This window comes from Capsicum annuum, chromosome 4 (genome assembly GCF_002878395.1).
Source record: "Capsicum annuum cultivar UCD-10X-F1 chromosome 4, UCD10Xv1.1, whole genome shotgun sequence".
NCBI lineage: Eukaryota > Viridiplantae > Streptophyta > Magnoliopsida > Solanales > Solanaceae > Capsicum > Capsicum annuum.
In genome coordinates, this window is record NC_061114.1 from 12,930,563 (window position 1) to 12,945,650 (window position 15,088).

General features: G+C 33.5%; 1 protein-coding gene and 1 pseudogene across 1 annotated transcript in view; one reads left to right on the forward strand and one right to left on the reverse strand.

Moving 5' to 3' along the window:
* Positions 1 to 10,665, forward strand: part of LOC107869119 — a 24,830-nt pseudogene extending 14,165 nt beyond the window's left edge.
* A 2,274-nt stretch (positions 10,666 to 12,939) lies between these two features.
* The window catches only part of LOC107869121 (LRR receptor-like serine/threonine-protein kinase FLS2), a 6,168-nt gene continuing 4,019 nt past the window's right edge, over positions 12,940 to 15,088 (reverse strand). Inside the window, exons 3-5 of the mRNA XM_047411528.1 lie at positions 13,624 to 13,886; positions 13,429 to 13,541; positions 12,940 to 13,005 (exon numbers count right to left, since the gene is read on the reverse strand). Of these exons, the coding sequence (XP_047267484.1) occupies positions 12,940 to 13,005; positions 13,429 to 13,541; positions 13,624 to 13,886 (442 nt within the window). The remainder of the gene's footprint in view (positions 13,006 to 13,428; positions 13,542 to 13,623; positions 13,887 to 15,088) is intronic.

The window sequence follows — 15,088 nt, forward strand, 5'->3', positions numbered from 1 at the left end:
TGGGTGCCACTCATGGACAATTGGGTCGTGACAGTGGATGGAAATAAAATCCTGTTTGATGGAATGACACCCCTCTTAGATGTCAATTCCTTTACAGAAGCAGTTAATGCATTTATAGCATTAATCACTACATCATATTTCGCCCTGCAGTCTTGACATTTGCATGCAGAACATTTGCTGGGGGAGGCAAACTCTGTATAACTAGTATGATTATACTCATAATGGTATGTTTTAAATACTGTAAGAGGAGCATCATTATCACCAACAGCAGCACCACAACCATCACCAACAGCTCCATCGCCACTAAGACCATCAATAATAACAAGTCCACCATTCAAAACTGTTTTTCTTGTAATGGTTGTTGCTCCAAACAAATCTATTTTTATTCTGTTGATGACCTTAGGGTTCGATAAAGTTTGCACAGACCGTAAAGTAAGAAAAAATAGCATCTTCAACTCTCGATTTGTCGGAACTAGAGACGCATGCATAATCTAACATAAATCATTACATATATTAGAATGATGATTAGATCATTCAAAAAAAATCTTTAATTAAAATAAAAACTTAATTATAATTATACTTACTACATCCTTCGAGGGGTTGAAGAGATCAAGAAATTTTGCATTTTTATCAATTTTGGCCTACAACCATCTCAAGATTCTTGGACAGGAACTTCTTCCTGGTAGTTCACTTGTTGTCTCAAATGAGGAATGGCTTCAAATGCCCAAGCCTATAAAATAACACCAAAAAATCAAAACCATTATTGAGTAAAAAAAAAATGAATGATATCATAATAAAATAAGGAAAGGAAACATTTACCATGAAAGCCCATGGAAAGCCATATAAGTTGACTATCTTTGGTACTAACGGAGTCAACAAATATTGGATAATCATTTTGAAGCTTTTATAACCCCAAGGATAGCTGTTAAATGCCTCAAGATCCTCGGAGAGCTTTCTTAAACCAACGGTTATGTTGCTGTTAATGTTTCTTGCCCAAAGAATATTATGTACAAATCAAACCAAGCACAATGACTGCTTGTGCTTCTTTGAAAGTTCTTTACCTTTCAACACTTCTATCAAATTTTATTTTTGAAGCTTGGACCAACAATGGACACCAAGTCATCACGATCAAACGACTTCTCTTTGCCTTTTTTGGATGTGTGGGGTGCTTTTTTGAGTTAGAATAGCTATAACTTGAGAAGGAGGATAACGTTTTAATCCAGTAACTATGGAAAAATCCTTCCAACCAAAACACACAGGCATGCCATAGTAATTTATCCACACCTCATCCATCTTATCTTTGTTTTCATACATAAACTTATGCTTGAGAAGTTCATATATCATTTTCATTTGAAAATGAGCTTTGTTGTCCTCCGGAAAATCAAGATATTTCCCAAAGCAGTTTTCACTGAAATAAGCATCCAATTTTTATTCTTGAAGTATTTTTTGAAGGCGTCAAAAGATTTTCCCATGGCTGACTTAACCACAAAATCACCTATTAAATCTGTGGCACCATCGAACTACATTCTCACAGGATAATGATCAATGTTAAAGGTTTTGACCAACTCTTCGACGGAAGGGCTGTTAGCATTTGCATCATCTCTTTTGAAACATTCCTCCTCCCCGTGTTTATCATAATCTGCTCCTGATTGAGATAACACTTGTAAAGTAAGATCTTAGAGTGGTGGATGTAGCCTAAATGCTTCATTTGTTTCTTTATTTGGACTTGATTCAGTTTCTATTTTTTTAGAGCCATATTATCTATAATTAATAGGAACATAAAAATATATATTACAGTTGATTAATGCATCGTTAAAAAAGATAATAGTAAATCTAACAAGCAATACAGTAAAATAACAGTTCCAACAGATCACTTATCTATTGCACCAGGCAGTATATATGTTGCAGCATGTAACAAACCTGTTGCAGCAGATGAGCATTCTGTTGCAACAATACAAAACGTATCACTCATATTTTAAGATTGATGAATGGTCTATACAACAGATCACATATTGTTGTAAGATGAAAGATCTTTTGGAATAGTTAAATAAACTATTGCAATGGATGAGTAATCTGTTTCAACAATATAAAATATATCACTCATCTGTTGAGAAAAATGAATGGTCGGTGTAGCACATCACACATCTATTGCAACATTATCTGTTTCAACCTATGAGTGATTTGTTGATATAGTTAAATAACCTGTAGCAACGGTTGAGTAATTTGTTGTGACAATACAAAATATATCACTCACCTGTTGAGAAAGATGAATGTTCTGTACAACAGATCACATATCTGGTGCAACATATGAGTGATCTATTGAAATAGTTAACTAACCTACAGCAACGGCTGAGTAATCTATTGAGACAATACAAAATATATCACTCATCCATTGAGAAAGATGAATGGTCTGTGCAACAGGTCACATATCTGTTGCAACACATGAGTGATCTATTGGAACAGTTATCAACAGTCCATATTATTTAGATTTCTTCCAACATTAGGTTATCTATCGCAGCAGATAAATGATTAGTTGGAAAAATCATGTCTTGGACATGTCCTGTCGGAAGAGTTGATAGGATTTTATCCAATAGGAGGTTCATCTGTTGCATCAGATCATTAATCCGATGGTTCTTCCATTGCATCAGATGGTTAATCAGTTGCATCAGATTTTTTATCTGATGCTTAATTTGTTGCAACATATGGTTAATTCTGTTGCATCAGATACTATTGCATTATATGCTAAAACTGTTGCATCAGATGATTAATATGTTGCATCAAAATTGTAATCTGATGGTTCCTCCGATGCATCAGATGGTTGATCTATTGCATCATCTGACAAATCTATTTCATTAGATGGTTAATATGTTCCACCAGATGGATAATCTGTTGGATAAAACAAAAAACAGTAGCATAATTTTGTTCAACAAAAAAATAGCAATATCACTATTTTTATCAAGAATAAGAACAGAACAAATCAACCCAAATCGTTATTTTGTTTTATAAATACAAACCACAAAAATTAAACTTCAAAAAAATGCAACAAACAATAAAAAATCAAAATTCACTTCGAAAAGAGAAGAGAAGAAATACTAGAAATTAGGGTTTTATTGAGACCGCATTTTAAATTAAAGCAACAAATATCAAAATTGTTAACCAATACTATAAGAGAATTTGGCTCACGTTCTTCATTTTTTAAAAAACTAAAAAGGCCATAAATTTTTACTTGTGAAAGAAGAAAAGGAACGATGATGAATTTGAAGCTGTTGTGGCCGAAGAGCAAGATTGTCACGTTGATTGAAGGTTGAATAATTCGAAGTTGTTGTGGTCAGAGAGCAAGGTTGTCACGTCGATTGAAGGTTGAAGTCAAAAAGGAACTTGAATCATAACTATTTGTCGTCGGATATTGAAGTCGCCGAGGATTGAAAGGAGAAATTTCCTAAACTGATGGTTGGGAGAGAGTTAAGAGAAGCTGTCGATCGAGAGAGAGAGGCGGGAGGCTGATTGATTTGGATTGAAGAGGGGTGTGGGTTGGGTTGAATTGTATTTTTGAAAAGATTAGAAAATTTTATAAATATTAATCAAGTCCACAATTAACTTAATCAAGTTTCCTAATGATGTTTAACCCTTTAAGTTTGTCAATGTCACCAATCCTTCATTCCAGACTTAATGAGACATTTCCTTCAATTTTCTCTAGTTTCTTTATATATCTCACAATATATATAGTAGATTTTTTTTTCTTTTTAATGTTAGTATTAGAATAATGTAAATACGGAGTATGCATTTATATATTCACTCTTTTAGTTAAAAGATAATAATTTAAATTTTTAAAATTCAATAACTTTCATACCCTTATGTTTAAACTATTTACATTATTTCGTTGGATTATTAAAATAAGGATATCATAATGCAGTACAATCTATTTAATTCAGATTGGATCTGATTTAAAAGGTTAAAATTGTTTGAATTTTAATTAAAATATAAAGTAGTTAAAATAAATTATGTAGGAATTTTAAAAAATTAAAGATAATAAAATTGTTAATGTACACCAAATAAGAAAACAAGATTATTAAAAATGTTAATATACTTTATGATAAGCAAACTTATTTCTTTAAATACTTTAGACGAACTCAATTTTAAAAATTAGTTATGAATTTGACACTAATTATATTATATTATATTATATATATATATATATATATATATGATGTTATGTAAAATACTAAATGGAAATAAGTTAACAAAATTATCATATTAGAACAAAAAATATACATGAAAAGGGAGATGGTCAAAATATTCAAGTTCTGATTATACTTTAGGTGAATTCAAAATCACATCTTAGAATATAATATAGTATTATAGTATTATTTGCATTTAAGTGAAATGCTAAATGTTCGAAATTTAAATATCAAAATGACAAAAGTAATGTATCATAAAATAATAGAAACATTATAACGGTTATAAAAAGTAACTTTTTAAGGCAATGAAAAAAAAAATACAAGATTATTGAGAAAGGACGTTATTCGCCTTGATGGGTGATGTAAATGGATTAAACACTAATTTGGATTGATAATGTAATATTATTTTTACTTTGTGCTATTTTAGAAAATGACCTGAGTAAATGATACTCCAAAATATTATTGTTAAATGTAATCAATGAAATAAACTCAATCAATAGAATAATATTTTAAAGATGATTAACTTTAGGTGGACGAATAATTTATATTTACGAATTTTATATTAAAATAGAGTAATAGATAAGAATATCAAATCAAGTAACAATTAAATTAATGTTATATATATTAAGTAATGAGTAATGTAGTAGCAAGTAATGTAGTAGCAGTAAATAAAAGAACATAAAGAAAGAAATAATATAAAACAAAAAGTATAAGACCTATCTAAACACATTATTTGGTGGACATCTAAATACAATTGACATACAATTTAAAATATAAATGCCAGATGTATAATATATGACAGAGCACTATTATGAGATCATTTATTTTTAAATTGTGTGAATTTTAGGAGACTGTAATTCAAATTAATGGAGTCTCTTAATGGAATAATACACCCAACAATCATGACAACAATTAGAAATCAATTATAACAGTGAATTTAAAGATGACTAAAGGTTGAACAACTCAAGTTAAAAATACTAAAGCATCATTTTACATGAGTGCCACAATTCAAGTTCAAGTACTAAAGCATTATTTTACAGAGACTAATCATGTCATATGATTACGAATATTTTCTTAAAGTTTGTTTTCAACAAAATAAACTTCATCCAAAGGTGGATGTAATTCAATCCAAATAAAATGAAATGTAACTGACAAGCAATTTTGAAAAGCTAGAACCATGGTATATTTAAAAAAAGGGTACAATTTTAGTGTTTGTGTTGTATCAAAATGTTATTTGATGATTGTGCAAATGTAATATTAATTTATTAAGTGTATATTATTAAATACATTGTATTGAAAGTAAGATAACAATTATATTTTAATAAAACTAAAATGATGTGAGATGTTCTAACTATTAAAATTCTATAATCCCGTGCATCGCGTAGATAAATATACTAGTAGACCATAAAAAAGGGCACTATGGTTTACATATAACTGCATGCCTTAGAAATTACAGTCCTGCCTCAAATGAATCTTCTATCTCCATTAGGCTCTGTTCCGGATAATCTTATTATACTAAAGAATATTCGACCTTTAAGTGAAATAGGTAGTTCTGTAGAACTAGACAACCTCTAAATTTCACACAAAACATTTGTCATCTACAGAGATAACAGTTGTAAGCAAGAGTATTACAAACTGTAACGAATTTTTTTCCATTCAAATTATTTGATCGTCTTCTCCAACTAGATAACACAGAGAACAGAACATCCGTCATGTTCCAAACACTCGTGTTATTTCTATATGTTTAGCAATGTACAGACATTCTGATAGGTCCCACTTAGACGGGACAGATTGTTTAAGCAACGTTGTTGGACTTAGCTTGCCATTTATTATTGAGAACTAAATAAGGACCAGCACAACATGTGGGTCCAAACACTGAGACTACATAGGTCAAGGAATAACTTTTAAAGGGAGTTTTGGGGAATCAGCGGCGCGAAAATACTTCCCGCAATTAATCGCGGCTGTTGATTTCTGTCATAGCCAAGGTGTCTATCATCACTACCTGAAACCTGAAAATATACTCCTGGATGAAACCGGAAACCTAAAGGTCTTCGATTTTGGCCTGAGTGCTCTTTACGAGGCCAAAAGACAAAAGAAACTCCTCCACATGACAGGTGGAACTCGAGCATACGTCCAGGGGCGGCTCAATAAATATGGTGGCCTAAAGCAAAATTTTAATGAGGGGCTTGACATTTTATTAAAAAATAATAATAATATCACTTGGAGTCAATTTTTCTAGTTTCTCCCAATATTTTAATTTATATGATATTTTTCTATTTTCGAGATTCAAACTTTTTGACTTTAACAATATGTGCTTAAACATAATTTTTTTAGCTTTTAGAAAATTTAAAACAACACAAATTGAGATAAATCGTGTTTTAGCCTCTTCATTTTGTTCCAAAATAGGTTTGTTTTGGAGAATAAGGAAAGAATTTGTGTAGTCTTTCAAAATTAATCTTGTTTCAATACTCCGTTCATTTCATTTTACTTGGCCTCTTTTGACTTGGCACATCCATTAAAAAAATATTAATCTAAAGTTTATTTTATAAAATTAACCTATTAATATTGTCTTGAAACTCGAAATCTAACAATTACTATTTCCTTTAATTATTTAATATTGAGGGTAATATGGAAAATTAAGTAATAAAACACATGATTTGTGAAATGAATAGCTAATGTGAAACAAACATATTTAAAAAGACACCAAGTAAAATGATACAGAAGGGGTACATGAAATTCTATACCTTTAAAAAAGTACTTTTTTCTTCAAGACGTATAATTAATTGGAAATAAATTAGTAAAAACATTTTTTATTTTCGAGAATAATTTTTTTAAAAGGATTTTCTCAAATTAAAAACATCATTTAATTAGAAAATTTAGGGGGCCCAAATGTTTGAGGCCTAAAGCAATGACTTTAGTTGCTTTAGGCTTGAGCCGACCTAGCATACGTCGCTCCAGAGGTCATAAATAAGAGAGGGTACGACGGAGAAAAGGCAAATACTTGGTTTTGTGGAGGCATTTTGTTTGTCTTGTTAGCTGGTTATCTTCCATTCCTGTCACAACCCGAACCGAGGCATTGGCCGTAATAGACATTCCAAACCATGAATGCTCAAGAGACCCCTTAGAATGTGACCATAAGCATAATTCATATGAAAATAAAAATGCGGAAGATAAACTTAAAACATGAAAAGCCTATAACCAAACTTTATACTTCATGATAACAATTCGTAATGAAACCTAAATCTAATCTAAAACAATCCACAAAAGCCTCTACTGAACTGAATAAACTAGTCTGTCTAAATTGGGACAAGGCCCCCAGCTAGACCATAAAACAACTGAAACTACCATATGGATAAGAAGTCTTCCGAAGTAAGGGAGGCTCACTAGCATTGACTATCTGGGGAAAATCTACAGCTGAGTTAGGGCACAGGACTGTGCCCTAGAACCTGTAGGGGAAGGGAATCAATACTTGGAAAGTATTGTTATGTAGAACAACCCAATATAACGAATAATTCATGTATAATAATTGAGAGAATTTAAAAACTAATTTAGAATAATATAGCTAAAACACATGGGCACTATTCAAAGGCTTCAAAACATTCTTGTAAACTATAGTCTCAACTCTCTTTATTTTAATCCTGAGATAGATGGTACACCATACAGTTCTGAATGGTAACCCATGGGCTATTTGGGATCCGACCTTAACTCGATGGTCAAACCCCCAACCCAAGTTTGCCATAGGTGCTAGAGTTTCTAATCTCTATTACACCACAGGGTCATTGCCAGCGTATAATTTTTGTTTCATGGCAAAATAATACCCGTGTCGGCAAAACTCGATTTCAACAATGAGTTATTTGAACTCATGCCTTCTTTAGGTAACCATTTAACTCTCTTTAAGCCCAATTTTTAGGCCTTTAAAAACAATCATGCATCATACTTAAGACATTCATTCACTTTCATGTCAAGGGTACTTCATAATAGGTATCGTCATACCTAGACTTACAAGCCATAATATCATCTCATATCATAGTCCTTTCATTCAAAAAGCATGTAAATGACCACCAAAAGGATTCAACACCACATGAAGGTTCTTATTACAATTAGCATATCAACACATATGTAAAACACCCTCTTTTTAAGATTCAAATCATAAGGTGGTCATCTTTTCATCGATCACATGTAATTCACCATCAACCGTTTTACTAAATGAGCATTTATATAAATCAAACAAGAAAACACCCTCTCAATGGATCATAAAAAAATGTAAATCCATAAATGATCATAAAGCATTTAAATTTATACGTTTAATATTGTGTTTCAACACTCCATCACGTGTTAAGGAAAAAAAGAGAGGGAATTTCTTAAATCATGCTCGTAAATTACTTGTCGAAAACTCAATACTCCTTTTCACATGATTATGATTGAAGTTTAATGGAGAACCCCATAGTAATTTCAAGATTTCATCATAAAATGCAGTTCGAAATACATGCTCTCCAAAATCATAATACGTACATACATATATACTTTAAAGCTTGTAAAAAACATTAAAACTTACGCCCATCAGAGTTAGGATAGTCCCACATGCCTCGAAATCGATGAAAACGTAGAGAAATTTGACCTTTGAAGCTTAAAATTCTCAACCCTAGGTAGTTTCTCCTCTCTTTCTTATGTAAAGATAATTTGGGGATTTTGAGAGTGATAAGAGTGTTTAAAGACCTAAATTTCGTTCATTAGGGATTATGGATGGTTATAGGGGTGAAAAGACCTCAAAGCCCTTAAATTAAAATAAAACGAACCACTTTTTGACGCCTGGAAATAACCCTGCGGCGCATGGCCATAGCAAACCTCAAGGTTTGCAGCACATGGACAAAGCAAACCTCAGGGTTTGCGGTGCGTGGCCAAAGCAAACCCGAGGCAGTGTACATTTGCGACCCCTCCGTGGCGCTGAGCCTTTGCGGAGGGTCCCGTTTTCGATGCCAACTCATTTTCAACACCCAAATGTACCCCCAATGCAACCCACAACCACTAGATTTGGTTTACCATCGATATAGGGGTCCTAAGGGTCATTTTTAAGGCATTACTAGAGCATTAAAAGTATGGGATGTTGCAATTCCATGATGCAAATTTAATGTTAATGTACAAGAAAATTACTGAAGGGGAATTCAAATGTCCTGAATATTCCCCTTCTGAAGTGAAAAAACTTCTTTCAAGAATTCTTGATCCAAATCCATTTTCAAGAATCAGATTAGCTAAGCTAATGAACAACAATTTGTTCAAGAAAGGATTCAAACAAATTTATAAACCACTAATTTTGGATCAAAAACAGGATAAATAAATTACCTCGTTGTATTTTCGATATTGTGGATGATTCAGATGGAGAAAGTTCTTCAGGTCAAAAAGAGCAAAGTCCATCAACTATGAAGCCTACTTGTTTGAATGCTTTTGATATCATTTCTCTTTCACCTGCTTTTGATCTCTCTAGCTTGTTAAAGAAAGATAAGAGCTGTAGATCAGATGCTAGATTCACTACACAAAATTCAGCATCCACTATCGTTTCAAAGCTAGAGGAAATAGCTTCGATGGGGAGTTTTAATGTATACTATCAGAAATGTATGATGAGCATCTCATTTTAATGCTTAAACTGTTAGGGAGAACACACTTTATTTACTTGATTATTATTCGACATGTCCAATCATGCTCGTATATGGGCCGGTCTAATTCTTTTTCTTATCATCCGAGCACGTAAAAATCATTTTTATGTGGTCTCATACTATTTGAAATTGTGCAATACAGAAGTCAGAAATTTCATCAAGATAGTCCAATGGTTAATTTCACAGTTTATAATTTTTGCTTCACTTGCAAGTTCATCTCATCAAAAAGTTTAATCTGAGCACCTTTACCTTATGCAGCTTCACCTTTGTGACCATCTTAGCTAAAAGTTTAATATTTAGAGGCATAATACATAGTTGTGCCCTTTATCCTGGACTTATCTAGCATCTATATATGCCCTCCAACTTTGGGTGTGCACTAGGAGGCAATCCGTAATCCTACATGACGTCCTTTAACATGGCCTTATCTAGCATCTATATATTCCCTCCAACTTCGGGTGTGCACAAGTAGACATTTAAACTTGTACAAAGTTGAACAAGTAGACACATGCATTCTTTGTGGAGTCCTACGTGTCAATTTGTAATCCTACTTGACGTTCTACGTGTATTCTGCGTGTATCTATGAACAAACTTTATTTACTTCATTATGTTGCAAAAGGTGAAGAAAAAAGACGGGACGGTGAAAATGCAAGGAAGCAAGGAAGGGAGAAAAGTGAAACTAGCAATTGATGCAGAGATATTTGAGATTACGCCAGCTTTCAATGTTTTAGAAGTGAAAAAAAAAATCAGGAGATACTGCAGAATACAGGAAGTTTATAGTTTGGACATGGCAAGGCAATGAGCAACAACAGGTGCAAAATCAAGAAATCAAAACTTAGAGGTAAGAATGTGAAAACAAAAAGAGTTGTGGTGTAAAGAATTGGTTAATTTGGAAAATCTGGACGAATGGAGGTTGATTTTGTACTGTGTTGAAAGAAAAGTAGCAACTTAATTATCTTTCTTCTTCATTTATCATTGTGGGACCTATAGGTCACATATTCAAGTCGTGGAATCGGTCACTGATGTTTGTGTCAGGCAAGTTGCCTGCATTACAACCCTTTGGTACAACCCTTGTTTATATCTTGCGTCGATGCAAAATACTTCGTGCACCGAGCTACCCTTTTTTCCTTATCATGTAAGCTTTATGAAAACATTTTTTTTCATTGTTCTTTTTGTTTGTTGTCTTGATGTTATATGTCATCAGTGTTTCCCGTGTAAAACATTTACTGTATTAATTGCTATTTGTACTCAGGTTAATTCCTCTAACAATTTTTAAAAAATTGTTCTGCTTGAGATTTTCTAGAGGATTAATTTGGTCATTGTAATTCAATTTATATTTATAAGTTCCATCATTTTGCAACATAAATATTAAGAGGAAATCAAGTGCTAAATCAAAACAAAAAAAGAAATATTTACATGAATCCACAAATATTTGCAACAAACAAGTCACTTGAAACAACGAGAGATTCCAAGAACAGGCTTAGCATGAAAGAAGTTGAATCTTGATCTTTTGTAGAGTCCCTACAACATCTTTCATGTTTGTCCTTCCTGCTGGAGATTCAACACAACAATCTAATGCCACTTTCATTATTGATGCCACAACATGTAGGTCCTTCTGTAAGCAATTGCCCCTTGATGTTAGCAAGTTGGCATCTACGACGTCCATTACTGCCTCTTGAAGTGAATAACTCATCCATTGCTTCAAGCCAAGATCACCCTCAAACTCATTAGGCTTTCTCCTGGTAAAGGTTTCTAGCAACAAGATCCCGTAGCTATAGACATCACATTTTATTGATACCATCCCATCCCGTCCATACTCTACAGTCAAACAATTAATATAAAGATGCAATATACATTCCAGTTGGGAAAAGAGAGAGGAAAAATCAGATAAAACTGGCATAGCTGGTGCAATATACCCCAATGTTGCTACAGTTTTAGTGTATAAATCACTCTCATCGACACCAAGCAGTTTTAAAATGCCAAGGTCGCTTAGGTGGGAAACCATATCCTCATTTAACTAGACATTACTAGGATTCAGATCACAATGAATCACAGGCGACGAGCACCCACTGTGAAGATATTCTAGTGCATATGCGACATCTATCATTATGCTTAGTCTCTGCTTGATGTCGAGGAAGTAGTGCAAATACAAATACTTGTCATGACGACCATTAGGCATATACTCCAACACTAAAGCCTTAAAATCAAGGTTGGAACAACTAGTGATGACTTTTCCGAGATTCCTATGGCGAAGGTTGCGCAGAACTTCACATTCCGTATCTAAGATCTTGAATGCCTCATCCACTTGCATATTGAACACTTTAACAGCAGTAGTTCCACTTTTGAGAACTCCTTTGTAAACAGAGCCAAAACTTTCGGAACCAATCAGATTACTCTCGCTAAGCACATCTGTTGCTTGGATCAATTCATAGTATGAAATTCTTTCTCTTGTTATGGCAGCAAATGAATCAGCTTTTTGAGGAGCAAATAAAAGTGTGATTCCCAGCGAAAAAAAATAGAACTAGCAATCTTTTCTTATTTGACCTGTGCTTTGATGAAGTGGGGCATGGCGGGACACTAAATCTTGAAGAACCACACAATGCTTCATTGTAGACGAAAAATTGACTCGAGAGGTTCTTGAAAGGACCTCCTGAAGGTATTTCACCATACAATTTGTTGACAAAAACGTTGAAATATTTCAGGTTTTGAAGTTTCTCCAAAGACATATCGTTAGAAAAGTTTAGGAATTCCAAACCTACCATGTTGCTCACCGAGTCAGGTATAGATCCTCAAATTTCTCTAGGAATTTCATTTGAGAAATTGATTTATTGACAAATCTATTAGTATCGCAACCTTTAGATTTCCAATTTCTGGAGGTAAAGAACCTACCATGTGTTGACGATAAGTCAAGAACCACTAGATATTGAAGGTATCCTAAGCTTGGTGGCATATTGGAACTCAATTTGTTGGAACCGAGATGTATCTCCCTAAGGGAAGTAATATTCCCTAAACAATTTGGAAGAGATCCTGAAAGTTGATTTTGACCCAAGTAAATATCACCCAAATGATGCAATTTACATATATGATCCCCAATAAATCCTGTAAGTTTGTTGTTACTCAAGTTGAAGCGCTGAAGGTTTCTCAAGTTGCCAATTGTTGTGTGAATCAATCAAGCCAAGCTGTTTGCAGAAAAATCAAGGTCTAATAAGCTGCTTAATTTCCCAAAATCATTTGGAATTCGCGCTTTGATCTTGCAACTGTTGGCATAAAATTTTATAAGTGATGTGGAAAAGTTCCCTATAGAGACTGGAAGCATGCTGTTTAGACGGTTTAAAGATAGAGAAACAGCTGTTAAATTTCTGCAATTGGCTAAGGAAGTTAGGAAGCTTAATGAAGAGTCAAATATCCAAGAGAACTAGGAATCAAGCCAGTGAGTTTGTTGTATGAAAGATCTAGTATAGTAAGTTCTGAACAATTGGAGATAGAATGAGGAATAGTCCCAACAAGATTGTTAATGTCAGACAGATAAAGCTCTTCAATGTTGGGTAAGAGAGAACCTAAGTTTGGTGGGAGGTATCATTGTTGAATGAAAGATAAATTACTCTCAGCCCTGATATGTTGAAGATCACCATTGTAAGTGGACCCCTAAATCTATTAGACCCTAGCAGAAGTTCCTCCAACTCAACTAGATTGATTATCTCTTTGGGTATTTCACCTGCCAACACAAGGAAAAAAAGGAAAACTAGTGAGTTAACTAGCATAAAGTTGTGCCTCTTGCTATCACTTTGATCACGTACCGGTAAACCTATTCTGTGTATGATACAAAAATTGCATCTTCGTTAAGATGCCAATTTTATGTGATAAGAATCCATTAAGATTGTTCCCCGCCAGTGACAAAACTTTCAGCACCGAGATATTGAATATGGAGATTGGGACTGAGCCGGCCATCTGGTTGCTCTCCATCCATAACTCCATCAAATTAACAAGATTTCCAATTTCTTGTGGAATTATCCCTGCAGTTAATGTGTAATTAATTTTTTTGGAAGTAATTAAAGCATACCTGTGAAATGGTTATATCCGAGATATAATTGCTGCAAGTTACTTGATCTTCCAATTTCACTATGTATTGGTCCATCAAATTCATTATATGATAACGACAATATTTGAAGTTTGTGAAGAATTTGACAAGCTTATAGGCATATGACCATGAAGCTTGTTATATGACAGATAAAGCCCTTAGAGTTTCGGAAGACCATTGCATAAATCATTGGGAAGATATCCCGATAAGCTATTGTTTGATAATGCAATGACTTCAATTCTTGAAATATTGAAAACTGGGAAAGGTATAAAATCCGTAAGTTGATTCTCTTGTATGGATAGCACTTTCATGTTGTGAAGATAGCCGATCCCTTCTGGAATGTTTCCTTGAAGTGAATTATAAGATATCTCCAAAGTCTCCAACCTTGAGGCATTCGAGAGTAACATAGGAATAAATCCTATGAGCTTGTTACCCCCCAAATTTAATACTGTAAGGTTTATAAGACTTCCAATCACTTTTGAAATTTGGCCCTCTATGGAATTGAATTTCAGAATCGAAGTCTCAAGTGTTGAAATATTAGAAAATGAAGAAGAGATGGAACCAGTGAAACTATTATTTCCGAGATTTAGTACTTGAAGTTGGTGTAAAAACTCAAACCAAGAGGGAACCTCCCCACTGAAGCTGTTGAAACTTAAATCAAGAAACTTAAGTCGATGCAAATGTGTCATTTCTTGAGGTAAATTTACATGGAAATTGTTGCTTCACAAGTCTAGAGAAACAAGAAATGTGAGGTTTCTAAGTTCACGGGGCATTGATCCCATAAGATCCATGTTGGAAAGATTCAATAATCTCACTCTCTGGTGACGAGAGCCACAAGTGACTCCAACCCAATGACAAACAGACGTAGATGGAGACCGACTTTCATCCAATAAGTGAAAGGGGTCCAAAATGATTTTAGATTTCAGGGAAAGAAGAGCTAATTGATCAGTGGAGATGTTAAATTGGGTCATGGCTGAACTACTTATAACATAGTACTGAAGCATAAAGAGAAAAGAGGTGAAAGCTTTCTCCATAATTGCATAAATTGGTAGGAATATGGATATGACTAGCAATGATGAGGTTTTGAAACTTTAAATAGCAAAGAGGTCTCTTTCTCTTTCTGATTTTAAAATTTATATTTATGAGAATTTTCTATTCAAACATATTTTAAGGGAAAGAGGAAT